This window comes from Taudactylus pleione, unplaced genomic scaffold (genome assembly GCF_031769625.1).
Source record: "Taudactylus pleione unplaced genomic scaffold, aTauple2 ptg000251l, whole genome shotgun sequence".
Lineage (NCBI taxonomy): Eukaryota > Metazoa > Chordata > Amphibia > Anura > Myobatrachidae > Taudactylus > Taudactylus pleione.
The window spans coordinates 8,103,509-8,122,612 of record NW_028284653.1 but is presented as its reverse complement, the minus strand read 5'-3'; the positions used below and the strand labels follow the sequence as shown (position 1 = coordinate 8,122,612).

General features: G+C 43.2%; 1 protein-coding gene across 1 annotated transcript in view; it reads left to right on the top strand.

Annotated features, from left to right (window-relative positions):
• The first annotated feature begins 3,101 nt into the window (after nucleotides 1-3,101).
• LOC148515283 (cadherin-related family member 3-like) overlaps nucleotides 3,102-19,104 on the top strand; it is a 61,245-nt gene continuing 45,242 nt past the window's right edge. Inside the window, exons 1-2 of the mRNA XM_088480254.1 lie at nucleotides 3,102-3,181; nucleotides 15,363-15,550. Coding sequence (XP_088336380.1) covers nucleotides 3,136-3,181; nucleotides 15,363-15,550 — 234 coding nt within the window. The 5' untranslated portion in view covers nucleotides 3,102-3,135. The remainder of the gene's footprint in view (nucleotides 3,182-15,362; nucleotides 15,551-19,104) is intronic.

Here is a 19,104-nt window from a genome sequence, read left to right as displayed (position 1 = left end):
TGGAAGCGAGACCCTACCGCAGGGTCTCGTTGCAAGCCCGATGGTCGTGATGGTCTTGACCATCGCGACCATCTTTTTGGCCGCTCGCATATGCTGTGGGTGGTCACCCACAGCTATGCGGGCGGCCAGGAGGCCGCTCCAATTTTAGGTAGGAGGGCCCTGATTCAGAGCGAGCGCTCTGGTCAGAGCGTCCGGCTCTGAATCAGGCCCTCTATTCAAGTCTATGGAGCATTCATTGTTTCCCTCAGAGGTAATACGATAATTATGCATGTATCTCAGAGGTTCTAAAACTCGGTACTCAGGACCCCACACAGGTCACCTTTTCCAGGTCACCCAGTAGGTGCACAGGTGTATTCATTACTCACGGATATATTTTAAAAGTTCCACAGGTGGAGCTAATTACCTGGAGACCTGGAAAACATGCAATGTTTGGGGTCCTGAGAACCGAGTTTGAGAACCTGTGATATCTAATGCTGATGTGCAGGCAGGTTGAGATGGAACAGCTGACTACGTTGATCATGTGACTAACTGCATCATAAACAGCTTTTGTGATGTCATTTAGCTTTGATATGCAATTTACTGCTGGTATAGAACAGTCAGTTATCAGCTGACTGTAAGCTGTATATTATACGCTTTGTCTGTGTCTGCTTCTTCTACATCTCACAATCTAAGGTAAAATTATTTTAACCTAAATGTTAAATGAAAATAATGTTAAAATTAATATTGGTCCCATATTTGTGAATTTTGTTAAACTATAGTTTGACAACTTGTCCTAAATGGAAAAATTATAATGCTTTAATAGTTCTACTATATATAGTGTGAAGTTTTTAACATCATGGAATGATACCGCCTTGACAATTATTTCCCCAGGAAATTTGCTTACTGAAATATACAGGCCCGTACCAGTAGCCATACGTCTTCTTTCCTCTTAATGATTCAGGTGTCTTTTTACTAAGCCTTGGATGGCGATAAAGTGAACGAAGATAAAGTACCAGCCAATCAGCTCCTAACTGCCAAGTCACAAGCTGTGCTTGAAAAATGTCAGTTAGGAGCTGATTGGCTGGTACTTTTTCTCCATCCAAGCTCTTAGTAAATAGACCCCCTCAGTTCACTTTTATAAACCTTTTGGAGTGAATAGAAACAAGAAAATTCCAGGGACTTCTGTTTTCTTTCTGATTAGTAGTTGAATCTGAAAGCTGCTCACCAGTTAAGCTGCATACACACACAATGATTTTTTGAACGATTATTGAACGATTTCTGAGTCAAATGATGAACGATTATCGTTCATGCGCGTTCACGTTTGTAGTTTGTAGTTCAGTCAGACATGTCAACTGAACGATTTTCATTAAGGGAATATGCGAAAATCATTTGTAGTTCATAAAAATCGTTCATTACACTTTAAAAAATCTGACAGATAATCGGACAGAAAATCGTTCATAAAAATCGTTCTTAAAATCGTTGGTAACAAAATCGTTGTGTGTGTATGCAGCTTTAGGGGTAGCTAACCCCTAAGAATTTAAAACAAGAGAAATAACAATTGGGAGCACAATCAGATGAAATATCTGTTTAATAAATGCAAATGCAAAAAAGATTAAAATTACAAAACACATATAAAAACAGGGATGCAGTCAGGATACCGGCAGGCGCTATCCCGCCCACCGATACTCCGACACTGGCAGCCCAACCGGGGACTAAAGACAGGCGTTGAAATTCAGACACCTATCATTATCCCCACTACAAAATACCAACACGAACAAAGGTAAGCCGGGTGTCTTAGCGTCTGGCTGCGGGGGGGGGGGGGGGTCTAGGTTTAAGGACCCACAGGAGAACTTAGGGTTAGGGACGCTCCGGGAGGGTTTGTGTAGGGAAAGGGGGGGTTAGGCACCACTGGGGGGGGTTAGGGTTAGGCACCCCCCTGGGGAGGGTTAGGTTTAGTAGGGTGTGGGGAGGGCAGGTTAGATTTAAGCATTAACGGGGGGGAGGTTAGGGTTAGGCACTAGGGGGGAGGTTAGGGTTAGGCACCACTAAGGGAGGGTTAGGGGGGGGGAGGGGAGGGTTAGGTTACTTACCAGCCCCAGTCGGGAATTAGGTCCGTCGGAGTTCCGCTGTCGGTATTTGATCCGGTGGCTATTTAGCCACCGCCATTAAATATCGATTCCATAAAAACATATTACATGGTTAAATATAGTAATGTTGGAATTTGATACCAATGACCTCTACAGCAATTAAATAATGTACTGTGCAATAGACACAGAGACTCTGAAGGGTGATGTAACAATGTAAATGTTGAAAAGAGAAAAAAAAAAGTTTTGTTTAAAAAAAATAAAAATACAAAAAGGTAACAATATAACACAGTCTGACTTGGGAGTAAAACTTCCAGTTGCCTTAAGGGTAGATGTTCCCAAATACAGTCCTCAAGGCTCCCCAAAAGTTCAGGTTTTAGAGATATCCAGATTAGAGGTTACTGTAGCCTGTTATTCATTTAGAGGACATGGTTTATGAGGGGATAGTTCTGCACTCCTTTAATAAGACTGTTATGGTGTGTACACACGTACCGATTTTAAAGAGCAATTTGAACGATAACGATATCGTTCAAATCGCTAGGGTCATTAAAAATGACCCTACCAATTTACCAGCGACAAGAGATGCACGGCCACGTATGGACGATAGCAATATCGTCCATCGGCCGTGCATGCCGGTTAACTTGCTTGATATCGAGCAAGTTACTATAGGGACCCGCGATCACAATAGTCGATGGTAAGTATGTGGTGTGCTGGGTGATCGATATCAATCACCCAGCACACCAGGGAGGGTGCATGATGACTAGCCAGCGATATCGTATCGCTGGCTGATCGCTACGTCTGTACGCACCATAGGATTGAGTACCTTCTCTCCAATCATGCATGTTAGCTAGGTAACTTCTGAAAACTGTAGGGAAAGGTAGAAAATCTGAAGCAAACAAACTAGTGGTGTTTAAATTCTCCCTTAGATACGCTTTAATCTGTGTGAATCTTTCCTTGACAACTTTCTCTCTAGGCAGAGGAGGAGATTAGTGAACAGCCAGGCAGGTAAAGCAAGACATTCCACTAGTCAGTCCTGTGTTACTGTACACACAATGCAGACTCTCAGCCGAAGATGGAGCAACTAAGACTACTCTTTTTCTTACTTGTCTTAGGCCATGGTAAGTTCACTTCTTTTAATACATTTAATCTACAGTATTAATAACTGCAGTACTAGACTGATCCTTGAAATGCCACCTAAAGCTATTTGTAGTGTTAATCACAGACGTTTGTACTGTAGGAGCAGGTTTATGCTGATTGGATACAGAAACTAATATATTAATATATTCATATTTTCAAATATAATATGGAAACATTGTACAATTTTGAAATCATATTTTCAAATACAACTTTTTAAAACTGTCTCAGAAATGTACATACTGTTTAATGAATTAATTATGTTTATAATAGCTATTTAAAAGTATATTTAATATTTTTGTAAAAACAAAAATACGCAAACAATGGGTTTCTAGCTCCTCCCACAATCTAACTATTCATATTCATTTTTGTAGAATCTACCGTCACGAATGCATCTCCCCTCCCCCTGTAATGTTGGTGCCCCCAAATATTACCCTCATTCGACTCTGGGACATGTCTGCAGGCTTTGATACCCCCAGTAGTATAACTCCTCTCCCACCCTGTCCAAGGGGCCATGGCAGAGTGCAGCTAAAGGTGCAACAGGCAGCTCATAGAGGTTCGATCAGTCCACTCTGAGTACCCTGCAGCGATCCCAGAGCTCTCTGAGGGGGATTCAGTTCTGGGAACTATGCCGATAGAATGCCAATTGCCAGGCATTCTGGGGGCGAACTAATGACACATGATAATGGCGGTCACATACCTCTGATATCACAGCTGGGCCCCTCACTGAAGAGGAGATGAATTCCTCTCGTACATACCGTAGGACAGACTCCGGGCTGGTCGGGGTCATAAATATTCTGTGGACCTGCAGTCACATGGAGTCTGTGGCCACCATGGGACCATGCCATGCAAGTGTTTAAGGGGTTCAATAACACCTCAGCAACAATGAGGCTTTACACACATGGGAGCCTATTTATTATCAGGTTTTAGACCCAATAATTCTAATTTCCTATCAAGGCGACAATAGAAAGTTAAAGATCAATATTCACAATATTCCAGGGACAGGGATTACTCTTGCGATATTGCAAGAGTAATCGCTAATGTGGTCACTTTACCGTTAGGTTTGTGGGCCTGCCGCAATACTGCGTAGGCATGGTCTGATGTCTGCGCATGTGCAAGTCGAGGGTGCCAGAGAGGGATCCTAACTAAATGAGATGAACAAGGAATATTAGTATGATTTTCATGGATGAAAGTAAAAAAAAGTTTCATTAGTATCCAATGTTTAAATAAGTTTAAAACGCATAACAATATTATTATACTTATATTTTGCTTTGTATTGGTGACCTATTCTTTAGTGCATGTTTGTTATACAACTACATAATGTATTTAGGGGCATATTTGTTAATGCATTATTTGCAGGTAATTATTTGAAAAGTAACATTTTTGGAGGATTGCTGAATTATTTAGTATGAGGGCCAGTAGTATCAGGGCCAGTAGCGCACGCAGGTGGGTTTCTGGGCCTGACTCAGAGCTGAACGCTCTGACCAGAGCGCTCGCTCTGAATCAGGGCCCTCCTACCTGTTTTTGGAGCGTCCTCCTGGATGCTCGCATAGCTGTGGGTGACCACCCACAGCTTATGCGAGCGTCCATGATGATGGTCGCGATGGTCTTGACCATCACGACCATCGGGCTTGCGACGGAGACCCTGCGGTAGGGTCTCGCTGCCGCAAGCCCTGGAGTGATTTTGGCTCTATCAGAGCCAAAGTCACTCCCACTGACATCACTAGTGATGTCAGTGGGGCCGGCTTCAGACGGTAGGCGTTCCCATGGTCGTGCGCATGCGCAGTGGGGCAACATCGACCCATTTGCGAGCGTCCTTTGCTCGCGAACGGGTCTGAATGACCCCCTCTGAGTACCCAGAAACCCCCCTGACAGACTCGAGAGCAGGCATAATGTTCTTAAGTCCCGCCCCCTCACAGCAAAATGCCACAATTCGCGGGTCTCTCGGGAAGAGACGGAGCCAATATGACGCGATTCCATTAGAATCGTGTAATTTGGCTCCACCCCCTCCCGATTGACCCGTGAATTGCGCCAGTTTCACGCTATGGGGAGGGGCCTAATGACATGGTGCCAGTCTGCAAGGTAAGGGTGTGTGTGTAATGTATATATGTATGTGTGTTTAATGTATGTGTGACATATACAGTGTGTGTGTGAGTGTGTGTAAACCCCCCTATAAAAATCCTGTGTTTGTGGATTTCCTTTTTTTGATAGCAAAAGCAGTCCCTATAACTTTCTTTTGGGACTATGAAAATGGTCAGTTTACAAACTGCAAAACAGCATAGCCTTTTAGAGCTGGCACCCAGTAGCCACTATAGCCCATTGGCTACTTTTTCAACAGAGGGAACTTCGGATGTGTAGCCTATGGACCTGATTCAGAGATGAACGCAATGCAATTCCATGCGCAGATTGAGTGTTATTTTATCATTGTGCATGCGTATAAGCCGCATTGCTCTGCGTTTGCATTCCGATTACGGATGCACATTGGAATACACCGCACAGTGATTGACAGGTAGTCAGCGTTTGGGGGTGGTAACAGGGGGAAGGCAGAAAAACGCAGACGTGCCTGTCCATTTAAATGCCGTTACATGCGCATGGATAAGTTAGCCACTATGAGAGCCCTCTACATGTCTGCGGCTGGTCAGATCTACTGCAAGGGCAAGATGGCTGCCCATGTACGTCGATGGAACTGATATTTACGCAGGTATGCTTCTTCGCACACATGTAAGAAGGCAGCAGTGAGCGTAGGCTCGGGTGTTCTTTGAAATATTAGCATATTTTCGCAGCTGCATTGCATGTGAAAATGCAGCTGCGATCACATTAATAACGTCCATTTCTGAATATTTGCACATGCTCGGCCGATGGCCTACAGGCATCAAATAGTAATAAAAACAATAGTAATCATTGATTTGAGATACTTCATTTAAATGTATAAGAAGTTATCTATAGAGATCAGTACATATTAATTATATGATTATGGTTTGTGGACTGTGATCTCCATCAGACCATTCTTGGTCCATTTCTCACAGAACCATGATGAGATGCAGACTGCACTTTGGTGTGATCTAATATTTACAGGAGATAGAATAGAGAGTATATACAGTAGGAGTACACCTGCTAAACTTCGTTCCTGTATGTGTCTATTTACATAAGGACATTAGACAGTTACACTATCTGCATCAGCCCATTAAATAATTGCTGGAAATATGGGAAATAAAACAAAAGACACATACTTTTGTATGGTAAACTTCTCAAGCCATGCATATATAAGCAAGGGAGAAGGTTTTCAAGTGCTGAATGGTGCCACTTAGACTTGTTATCCATCTTGTTGTCCCAGAGAGTTTGAAGAGATAACACAGAAACAATTGAGGGCAAGGCACCACCTATATATTAACTTGTAGAAATTATTCTGATGCATATTGAGCTTTTGAATACATTCTCTGTAATGCTAAGCCACTCTTCTGGATCTAGAGTCTTCACAATGTCCTATAAAATGACATCCATAATCATGTTAATACTTCATTGATGTGATTCTAGAACATGAGTGAACCATAGACCACAGTGGCGTAATCAGGGGGGTCGGCCGGGGCTCGTGCCCTGGGTGTCATCGGACCGGCGTATGATCAATGTATAATAATAACTGCTCAGGAATTATATAATCTGGAATGAGCAGCCAGGCACTTGCATATACAAATTGGGAGTTTATTCTGTTTTGAGATGCTGATCAAAGGCAAGGATATTCCCTGCAGAGAGGCCACACGTAAGCTGCTAGCCCAAAAGGCTGGGAGACAGTCATACCTTAGTGAAGCCCAGCAACCTGTGAATACGCCCCAGGGGGGTCAGGGACATTTCATTGTAGCAAGGTGTGAAACAATCTCTCAGCTGTACCAGTTCAGTCGGGATGCCAAACTCCCAAGATCTCCTGTCCCCTCCCACCCATACTCTCAAACCAGAGGGAGGGGAAGCTTTCCCTATGTAAAAGGGGACAGGGTCCAAAAAGTATATTAGCTGAGTCCAGTGATCAGCCGGTGTTAATTTTCATGACGAGGCCATAGGGTCAGAATGCACCATACCCAAGAAGAGACCTCACTGCCATTGTTCAACCCTGCACAGGTGACCTGAACTTTTTTTGTTTTCCTCTTTATTTTTTTTCTTGAAATTGCTAGTAACTTGTGTGAACTTTTAATAATTATTATAATCTTTGTATCCTTTTGTAACTATAAGCTTTGAAGTGATTACTTAAAATTACAACCTAATTTTTAGTTCTGATATTCTGTGATTGTTAAACTCATGGCCTCCGATGGCCACATACTACTGACTTAAAGGTATATTTTCTGGTGAAGCAGACCCGAAGAGCCGCAGTGGGATGGACATCTCCCAGTCTAACTCTTGGTGGTGGCAGGACTTACATTTTTGGTAATAAGGTAACCCACAAACATCAACCATCATGATCATCCGTCTTAGCTAGCGATCTGAGGGCCTGATTCAGAGTTGGGAATAGAGTGAGATATCTCTCTCAACTGTGAACCTGAACAAACCATATTGCAATGCAAGGGGTGTAAATACATTTTTTTACATGTGGGGTAAATACTGGCTGATTTTGCATGTAGCCCACAAATAATGCACATCTTTATTATTACTCTACAATTTAGATGTCAGTTTGGAAATACTCCTCCCAAATCTAAATCTTTCTGCACATTTTAAATCTGCCCCACCTGCAGTGCAGCATGGTTTCACCAAGATGATCAGTTGAGAGAGTATCTCACTTTATTCCCAAGTCTGAATCAGGCCCTGAGTGCGGATGAGTTTGTGACAACCAACAATCTCAGTATGCCATTATATGCGGCAGTAGGACCATCCTGCCTGAGCTGATTGTTTTTATATCAGATGTGGGCTCCATTTCAGATCATTTAAGCAAGTTCGGGAGTCTGGGGGAACAGCAAAAGAACCTAGGACTGCCGTGGACGTATGTACAGATTGGTTTCCTTATGTACTGAATAGGGTATTATCATACACTATTAGTAATTGATCCTGTAGATTGGCTATATCAGTGCACTACTAACAGTGCATGTATTCCAGATTTCCTAGTTGGTGCACAAGAGTATTTATTACTGGCTGACACATTTTGAAAACATCAACAGGTGGTGCTAATTATTTCATTTGTGACACTGAGGGAATCTGGAAAACATGCTACTTTAGTATCATATGCTATTTCTAATGTGGTCAATATGGTGTGAGATGGGGAGGGGGGTTTCCAGGCAACCTTAATGCCCCTGCGTTTGCCTATGCACCTCATTTCCCACTGCTGTTAGAAATCGTCCCCACTGACACCTGTTAGTTGTGGTCAGTGACAACTGAGAGGCACAAGACCTGATGTCACATACTGTACTGTATTCTACTGCTTCTGATAAATGTTTGAAAGGACAATTCGAGTAATTTGCAAAGACTGACATGGGTGCAGTTACCATTTGCTAGTTTACACAGCGTGCGGAACATAATGTGTTATGTTTGTATGAAGCAACTATGTGTTATCACTTCATGTATTGCTTCTCAATTGTGATGGAGACAAATATTTGACATGTCGTAGTTTAAATTCTTTCCATTTCATTGAATAGTATTGAATTGCTGATAATGAGCTACGTCATGTCCCAATGCAGTGTGTGTAACCTTCTGCTAAATGCCTTATTAAGATGTCACTATGACCCATTCCATCCAAAGGACATTAGTCACTTCCTAACTGATTACAAATGATAAAAATGGTTTAGTCAAATGATTCATGTAACAAAAAAACATAACAAAAACAACAACAAAAAAACATCAGTTACTTAATCGAGCTTGGTAAAGTCACAACATGGAAACTAGTTACAGGTACTGTAAGATGATGGGTTCAAGGGAGGTGCATTTAACACAACATCTTTCCCATCTCTCTCTGTATCATTTTGACAAGAGCCTGACTATGTGCTGTAGTAAACATTCAGATGCTTGGATTGGCTACAATATATGTTGGATTTAAACTTACAACAATATAATAATATTGACTGGTCAGGTGAACTTTCTGGGATTCTCCTTCACCGCGACAGGTGGCAGATCCCGCTCCTCCTCCGCGCACTGCATCTTATAGGGATCCCTAGCATTTCAAACGAATCACCGTGAAAATATTTCAGAATTCTGAAATATCCCAAATAAGAAATGCTTCTGGTCACAAGCATTTCGCATATGAGAGACTCAATCTGTATTAAAAAAAGAAGTATTAAAAAATAGAAAAAAATATTAATAGTCAAGGATGGCATGTCACTGAGATAGACATGTGTAGTAGGAGCAGGCCCTTACACCCACTAATGGCTCCAGCTGCAGGGGTATAAAAGTCCCTACATATTAGACTACCTGCAAATGATGCGATGTTGTCAACGATTTCCCTTGAACTCCCTGAAGCTCCCGGACAAACGATATTGTGCATATACAGTGTGCAATCTGACCAACGACCTAACGATTTAGAGGGGAATTCAATTAGAGGTGAAAAGCCATATTCGCCTGTTTTTTTGTGAAAAATTTCCCAAAAAATTTTTTTTGCCAAATTCAATTCCAGGACAATTTCGCCTAAGTGGAAACAATTCTCCAAAAATGATTCTCCAATCAATAGCTGGTGAAAAGAAATGCAAAATCTTTATTTTGGGGTGCAAACGTGGGGAAACAACTCAGACCCCTTGGGACAGCCCCCCCAAAGGACAAATACGCAAAAAATACAGAACTAAAACCTAAGAACACCCCGAAAAAGACATGTCATTTTTGGGGTGAAAATTTAAAAAGTGGGGGGATAAACATTAAAAGTAGCGAAAAAGACTTCTTGGGGGTCCACAAGTATGGGTCAGGTGTTTTTGGGATTGCAGGTGCATGCAGCAGGTGGATTTTTCACAGTTCATTTTAGAGACATAAAAACATGCTAGCACCTATTTTCAAGCACCCCAAATTTGACAGGACTACTTATTTTTACCAAAAAATACAGCTTTATGCCATTCTTCACCACTTTTACAGAAACACTAATAGCAAGCAATTTACACAACTTAAGTACGCAAAATAGTTTTATTAGGGCTATTAGTACACATTTATATTGATTCCCTATGTTAGAGCATCTTTTTCTGGGGTACAGACTGATTTCCCCAATTCTTTCAGTACTTTTCACCTGTTCCGCATTCGCCTATTTCAGTGTTCGCCTGTTTTGCAATTGAATTAGGCGAAAAGCGGGGACGAGCACGGAATAAATTTGCCTCTGAAACAGGCGAATGAAGCGAACAGTCGGACAGGCGAAAACTTCGCCTCTAATTGAATATGGCTCATAGGTTGTTATAGATATAGGGTTGTTAACGAGATTGCCAGATTTTCCTGCATGCAGGGAAGATCTGAGGATGCCACCAGTGACCAGCAGGAACGTGCATCGGCATCGTTATCGTTCGTACGCACTGCACGATTTGTTGCTCCGATGCATCAAAATCGCCCAAATCATGCAAAAAATCATCTAGTGTGTATGCACCTTAAGAAAGGGAGAGGAGAGACCCTTTGGGGTAAATTTACTAAGATTCGAGTTTGGTCGAGTTTTGTTGTTTTTAAATTCACTTTGCTTCACCAAAACTCGGGTGAGTTTTCCCTTTAACAACTCGCAAATTTACTAAGAAGTGAGTTTAGCTGAAAGTGAGTTTTTCGGTGGTGAAGCAGATCGAGTTTTTTCCTCCAAATTGCGAATTTAGAAGGGAGTTTAAGGAGAGTTTAATCACCCGAGTTTAATCACCCGAGATTGCAATGTTTTCTCTCTTCCAAACTCACCCGAGCAGGCAGCCTGCACATATCAGTGAGATATGTGTAAGCTGCTTGTGGGTTAATTAAGACCTGTAAAAAACTGGATAAATTATGTTAAAAAAAATTACATAGGGTCCCCCCCCCTAAAGATTAACCAGCCCCAGAATTTTCCAGCCTGTCCTGGTACCTAAAATTACGGGGAACAAAATGAGTAGGGTTCCACCGTAAATTTGGTACCAGCAATATGCTGCAGGGCCAGTACTGGTTTTAATTATAGGGGGCAAAAATTTGCATAGGGCTACCCCTATAATTAAAACCAGCACTTGACCCTTTCTAGTGGGGGACTGATGCCACAGCCAGGGGAGCCCATTCACTCCCACAGCCGCAGCATCAGTCCAGACCGCTAGTCAGCCCAGGCCAGGGATCCCTGGGGAGTTAGGGACCCTCCATTAAAGGGGTCCCCCTCTCCAGGGCTCCCCTGGCCTAGGCTGATAGCCCGGCCACTCCTGGGTGGTGGGTGGCGGGTTGATAATGTTGGTGTAGTGTTAAAAATAGAAATAACAACATTGTCTTTACAGTAGAACTGCAGGTCCCAGCAAGCCTCCCCCACATGCTGGTACTTGGAGAACCACAAGTACCAGCAAACGGGACATTAAGGGGCCACTGGTACCTGTAGTTCACCTGTAAAGAATTGTGTAAAAAAACACAAGACACGTCACCTTCTCACCGTAAAGTATTCAATGGAAGTACCTGTAAAAAAAGATCCAATACTCACCTTTTGTCCCACGATGTTCTCCGCAGTAAGCCAAATAGTGCCCCAGGTACACTGTATCAACATGCTACAGCACCTCATTCTGCCCACCTCACTAGGAAATTGGCAGAATGCGGGAGAAGTGTCTACCCTTCCAGGGGTTCGGGGGGTTACCCAAAAAATGTATGTTCTTACCTGCTTCACTACTCTAAAGCAGGTTACCAGGTTAGGAGGCAGGTGCTCCCAGCAGAACAGACAGAAAGTAACCGGCAGGAATGCACAGTGTGGATTGGTTGATTATTACTGGGGCAGGACCCTTGATGTTGATACAGCAGCTTTTGACCTGTACGAGATCCCTTTAGAATAGTATAACTTAAAGATGTGTCAGGACATTCAACTGTCTGCAATAGAAACTCTGAACAGTTATTGTGGATACTCCCCAGAGAGGGTTTACAATCTAAAGAGAATGAAAGGCTTTATTAGAGTTTATTTACTCAATCTTGCTAGTGGAACAGAACACATTTTCATTCTGTTTTATTATGGGTTTAACTTAATGCCTTTTATGTTAAGACTTGCTGCCGTGTTTGATCATCTGCCAATGTGTGCATACTCCTACATAATGTATACTGGGCAAGAAGCAGAAGTGTTTCTATTTACTCCCCAGTTCATTTAAGTGTACACAGATATCTAAGTACTTCATTATAACCCTAGCTTTTCATTTTCAAGAATCCTAAGGATTAAGATTACTTTGCGGTTTCTAAAGTGCTTTTGGTCCTAATAAAATTCGAAAGCCTTGTACATGTGTCACATTATTGCACTTCTTATGTTTCTTCATATCTTCAGAGAATCTTATAGTGATGTCATTGCATACAGAGAACACTGATGAGAGTATTTTTTACTTAGCTGACCTAAACTGAAATATTAGCTATTGAACATACTTGCTACCCTTTGACAGCTCTGTCCCGCCGTCCCTCCCATGGACAGCTTTGAACGTCAGGCTGGAAAGTTTCTCTGCCCCTGCCATTGGTGTGTGTGGCAATGATGGCTGTTTGGAAGGGAATGAGGATGGGAATGGAGGGTTGTTCATGCCCCATTGTGATGTGCACCCTGTTCACAGAGTGGGAAAAATGCAATCCAGCTGCTCTGTAGCTATTTGCTTTATGGCATTACGTGCCTACCTTTGCACGGTTGCATTACTTTTATAGTGTTGAACTTGCACAAGTGGTAGTGCAGCAGTATGGTGCTCATTGTGGGATCAGTTTTAATCATACTTGCCTACCCTCCCGATTTGGTCGGGAGCCTCCCGAAAATCGGTTGCCGCTCCCGGCCTCCCGGGAAGGCAGGCAAGTCTCCCGACCTCCGGCGACGTGTCTGCAACCCACGGACTTGTAAGTATAAAGCCCGGCAGCGGGGGGGCAGTGATGCGATTCGCGCTGAATCGGGTCATCGTGGCTCCGCCCCCTGCTCCACAATGCCATTAATATCGGCATTGTGAAAAGGGGGCGGAGCCATGATGACGCGGTCGCGCTGTCACGCCCTCATGCTCCGCCCCCAATGACGAGTCGCTGCCGGGTCCCGCCCCCTTTGACGCGCCACGCCCCCCTGCTCTGTAAACCTGACAGCTCCCTCCCGGAAGGAGGGAGCTGAATGTCGGCAAGTCTGTTTTTAATATGTTATGCAGACATAAGCCTACATGGGCAGACTGGGAAGGTCCATATGATTTGCGGGATATCACCAATAGTTCACCTTATTATAAAATACAAGGCCTTGTTTGCAGGATGGCATATTATTATGTATAGCTACCTCTTGGCTTTATAAATAACTCACAGGAACTCCAAAGGAACAAGTTGTCAACATATAAAAAATAGTACAGAATACTTGCTTATTATTATTGATGTATAAAGCACATACTTTTCCCACAGCTCTATACAGAATATAGGGCCTGTTTCAGATTTGGGAATAGAGTAGGAGAGAGCAAGTAACTGTGCATCTGGGTAAAACCATGCTGCACTGCCTGTGGGGCAGATGTAAAATGTGCAGAGAGATTTAGATTTGGGAGGGGCGTGTCCAAACTGACATAAATTACAGTGTAAAGATAAAGCTGTCCAGCATGTGTGAGCTACATGCAAAAGCCGCTAGTATTTAACCTGCATGTAAAATAAAGGTATGTATTTGCACCCCTTGCATTGCAACATGGTTTGTCCAGGTACATAGTTACTTGCTCTGTCTTACTTTAATCCCAAATCTAAATCAGGCCCATAGTGCATACAGGGATATCAATTACAAACATGTTAACACATACATGGAGACACAACAGGAACAATAAAGAGTTTCTAATGTAAATGAAAAATATAGAAATCAGAGAAGAGGGAATATGTCATCTGACAGAATGTGTATTATATAAAATTGTGGTTGGGATATTTCTGACAAAAGTGAGCAAGTTACTATGGTTCAGGTTATACTGTCTGCTAGTTTATTTTTTTTAAATCTCTTTATTTATAAAAACAGTGACAAATAACAGATCAAACTAAAAAGCAGAAAAAGACCTTCAGTAAAGCAGTGGGAAATGTCACATCTTACTTACTATAACAATAAAAGTCTATTGTAAATTTGTTTTATTTATATTCAAGAACAGACCCGTAATTAGACTTTTTGGTGCCCTGTGCCAGAAAGAGCATTGGTGTCCCCCTCATTTTTCAAAGGAACATAATGCAGCCAAAAAAGGGGAATGGCCTCATGGGGAAGGGCCAGAGAAGAGATAGGAGAGGACAGGAGATGCTGGGGATGAAATAAGAGGAAGCTACAAGCAAGAATGATAATAAACAGACATTTGACAGGCCCAAACAGCACCCCCTGACCTGTGGTGCCCTGTGCGATGGCACCGGCCGCACTACCCTAGCTACGGCCCTGTTGAAGAAAGTCGTAGGGAAAAATTGTGTGGGAAAACAAAGGATTAGGCAGGTAGAAGTAGTAGGAGGGACCATTTGCGCAGTAACAACAAAACAAAACTAATAAGACACAAACTGATATGAGAGAAACAGGGTCCAACTGACCATGGAAATGTAGAAAGGTAGGAGATCATTAACTACCCATGGGAGACCTGATCTGGGATTAGGGGAATGATGAGTCACAGATGTCTGTACATGCATACCTCCCAACCATCCTGATTTCAGTGAGACAGTCCTGCTTTTTGGACACAGTCCAGCTACCCCGCAGGTGGGGGGGGAAGGTTGTGTGAGCCAGAGTGATGAAAACAGGACACGCAGTCTTTATTACATCTTTATTGGATTTTTCTTGGGAGGAGTGCACACCTCATTTAATTGGACAGCTATACCAAATACATCCTGATTAGGTTTTAAGAGGTACTGAAATTAGCGCCAATTCACGTTCATTTTTGATACTTCCTTTTAAAACGGAAGGTGTGCCTTTCCCCAAGGCCATTTCTGTAAGTTTTTATTTTGAATCATTTCTACTGACTCCTACTGTATGTACTTTATCCAAAATTGTGTCTGCCTCCAATTCCACAGCCCTGCTTTATACAGTTACTAGTATCATCATTTCATTGTACTGTAGTTAGCAGTGTTCTGTCATGCTAATAAGAACTTCTCCTAATGCTCTCTTTATAGGTGGAGGCACATTGCTGTTTGTTGGACTACCTAATACAACTACATTACCAGAAAACCAACCAGCTGGAACCCTGGTGTACACGTTCTCTGTGTATTCCACAGCCAACCTATCTCTAAATCCTAACATAATGAACAGTAATCCCCTTACCAAAGCCTTCAGAATTGATCCCAACCCCCCCGTGTTTTATGTAAGTATTGTTATATATCATAAAATAATTATGACTGCATTTAAAATATATTATTTATTACTATTATTTATTCCTCCAAAATATGCATTAAGATATGTCTCTATCCCCTGTGAATGAATGTTCAATAACAGAAGTATTATTATCATACAGTAAATGTAAGTATCCTGCACAAACATTACCTTTTCCTGCTCTATCCATGTTGCATAATACACCTTCAATATTCACATACAGTACTAAACAAATAAGCTGTTTTTCACACAATCCAACAGCCAACGTATGTGTGCCTCCCTTGGATATAAATACACGTCACATCTCCCTACATAAAATGATAATGATAGTAATAATAATAATAGTAATATTGTATAATATCACAGTTATGGTTGTTATCACCCTCTAAATGTATTAATTAGCACAGATAATGGTAGTGATGAAGGCCTGAGGCTGCAGGCAAATGTATGATGTTATAACTAAGGCCCTGATTCAGAGCCGGATGCTCTGACAGAGCGCTCGCTCTGAATCAGGGCTGGCCTTCTGGTTTTGTAGAACGACCTCCTGGCCGCTCGCATAGCTGTGGGTGACCACCCATAGCTATAGCGAGCGGCCAGGAAGATGGTCGCGATGGTCAAGACCATCGTGACCATCGGGCTTGTGACGAGACCCTTGTGGTAGGGTCTCGTTGCCGCAAGCCCCAGAGAGATTTCGGCTCTAACAGAGCCGAAATCTCTCCCACTGACATCACTCGTGATGTCAGTGGGGCCGCCCCAAACGGAGGCATTCACATGGGATCCGTTTGGGCAGCCACTCCCCCGGCCCGCCCACCAAAGGGGGCGAGCTGTCACTCAACATCAACAGCTCGCCCCCTTTGTTGCGAGACCCTCAGCTACAGAGTGCCCGTTGCTATCCGGGTCTCGCGCATGCGCATGACGGAGCCGGCTCCGTCGTGCGCATGCGCACTGGCCCACCATCGACCCAGTTGCGAGCGCACAGCGCTTGCGAACGGGTCTGAATCAGGCCCTAAGTCTCAATACTAATGTGCCCACAATTATAAGACCAGTATGTGTATACACATACAATTATGTAAAGGCAAGAGTAAAGTGCAGATCTGGTCAGAAGCTGGTCAGAATTATTGTTCAACTTTGAAGCCAAGAGGTCTGGTACACAGTACAGCGCTGGTCAAATACAAGCCATGGACTGCAACACTGTAGGTCAGAAGAGCATTTGTCAGGAGAGAAGCCAAGTTCTGGTAAACTGTAATCACGTAGATCAGTTTGTCATGAGTAAAGTCAGGATCTGCTATACCGTAATCCATCAAATCAGCATGCTGGTATATCAGGAGTTAAGTAAAGGTCTAGTACACTTAATCCATCAGATTGGTATGTTTTTGTTGCTAACTAGTACAGTACTAGGGCAGCACATACTGTGTAATGCAGCGTTTTTCAACCACTGTGCTGTGGCACACTAGTGTGCCGCTAGCGGTTGTCAAGTGTGCCGCGGTGGTCAGCTCAGGGCACTTATACTGTAGTGTGGTTTATTCCTGTGGAGGCCAATGTAGTGTGTTTTATTCCTGTGGAGGCCAATGTAGTGTGTTTTATTCCTGTGGAGGCCAATGTAGTGTGTTTTATTCCTGTGGAGGCCATTATGTGTGTGTATTTTTATGTGGGAGCCAATGTTTTCATTGGTCACGCACACTACATAGCTGGATAGTGTGCCTTGACAATTTTAAAATCTCGTGTAGTGAGCCTCGAGTTGAAAAGGTTGAAAATCACTGGTGTAAAGGTTAGCATTACTGAGGCATAGCACTGAGGTCATGGGTTCGATTCCCACTAAAGCCCTAACTGTGTGGAGTTTTTATATTCTCCCTGTGCTTGCGTGGGTTTCCTCCCACATTCCCAAAAAAATCCCCATACAGGTAGGTTATTTGGCTCCCAACAAGAATTAACCCTATTGTGTATGTGTGTGTGAGCATGTGGAAGGGAACATAGATTTTAAGCTCCACTGGGGCAGGGACTGATGTGAATGGACAAATATTCTCTGCTATATAAATAACTGGTAATAAATAACTAGTATTATGGACTCGGCATATGCAACCCCACACTCTACCCGCTATATTTACTCTTTTGCACCACAACAGTCCCATTCACCTCCTGTCCAGGGTCTGTCCCTTCTTTGTCATTGTGGTGCGACCATGATGGAGATGGGACAGATACCCTTTGATTCTTATATATATAGTGTATTAAAAAAAAGTCAGTTAATTTGATAAACCAAGAGGGTTATAGCAGGTTCTGAGATTCTGAAACCAGCATGATTTTGGCAAGTTTTCCTCTAAATTTAAAGCGGCACTCAGGTAACAAGACTGGTTTTGCTTTATAACTGATTGCCACTTTAAATTTAGCAGCAAACTCACCAAAATTACACCAGTTCCATTGAAACAAGTAAATAAGAACATTAAAAGGGAAAGAAAAAAAATACTAAAAAGTACATGTGCAAATAACACCCAATTATTGTATAAGCAGCACGTTTGGGTAAAGATTTAACCAGTTTTGTCCCAAACTCTGGACCTCATTCAGACCCGGTCGCAAGCGCAGAGCGCTCGCAACCGGGTCGATGTTTAGGCCCTGCGCACGTGCAGCGGCCGCACTGCGCGTGCACAAGCCTCGGAGTGAGAGAGAAATTCTCTAGCTTCGGAGCTCTCTACAAAAGGGGCGGCTGTCGATCGACAGCTCCCCCCGTTTTGTAGGCATGGCTGGGGGGTGGTTTCACAAATGGAGGTGTTCCTTAAGGAATGCCTGCCGTTTTGTGGGCAGCCGCACTGACATCAGCAGTGATGTCAGTGGGGAGCTTCCTGCTCGATCAGAGCAGGAAGCTCCCTGGGGCTTGCGGTTGCCGAGACCCAACCTTAGGGTCTCGTCGCAAGCCCCGATGGTCGCGATGGTCTTGACCATTGCGACCATCAACCTGGTCGGTCACTAAAGCTGTGGGTGGTAACCCACAGCTTAGCTAGCGACCAGGAGGCCGCACTAGAAAAGTAAAGCGGCCGCCCTCATTCAGAGCGAGCGCTCGCTTCTTGCGACCGCCTCTGAATGAGGGCCACTGTCTTTTACCTGTCTTCTAGGAGCCTATTTGTTTTCCAACATGTAAATTTAAAGGATGTAAAAAGCGGTCAATGTTAGTACAGCTAGGAAACAACAGAAAGGTGATTCTGATATTAAATTATCCAGATCCCTCGTTTTCTGGGAATGCTGAGGCCAAGGCCTGCGTCTTCCAACGCGGACTTCCTGGCCTCGGCTATGGAGCTGCGAGGGGCAATCTGAATACCCTCTGACCCAGTCATCAAGCCCTCACAATTAGGCCCTTGTCAAAGTTGCCCAGATCCTTGCACTTGCCCATATTTCCTGCTTCCAACACATCAAATTCAAGAACTGACTGTTTACTTGCTGCATAATATATCCCACCCCTTGACAGGTGCCATTTTAATCAGACAATTCATGTTATTTGCTTTACCTGTCAGTGATTTTAATGTTATGGCTGATCGGTGTCTGGGTTTTATACAATAC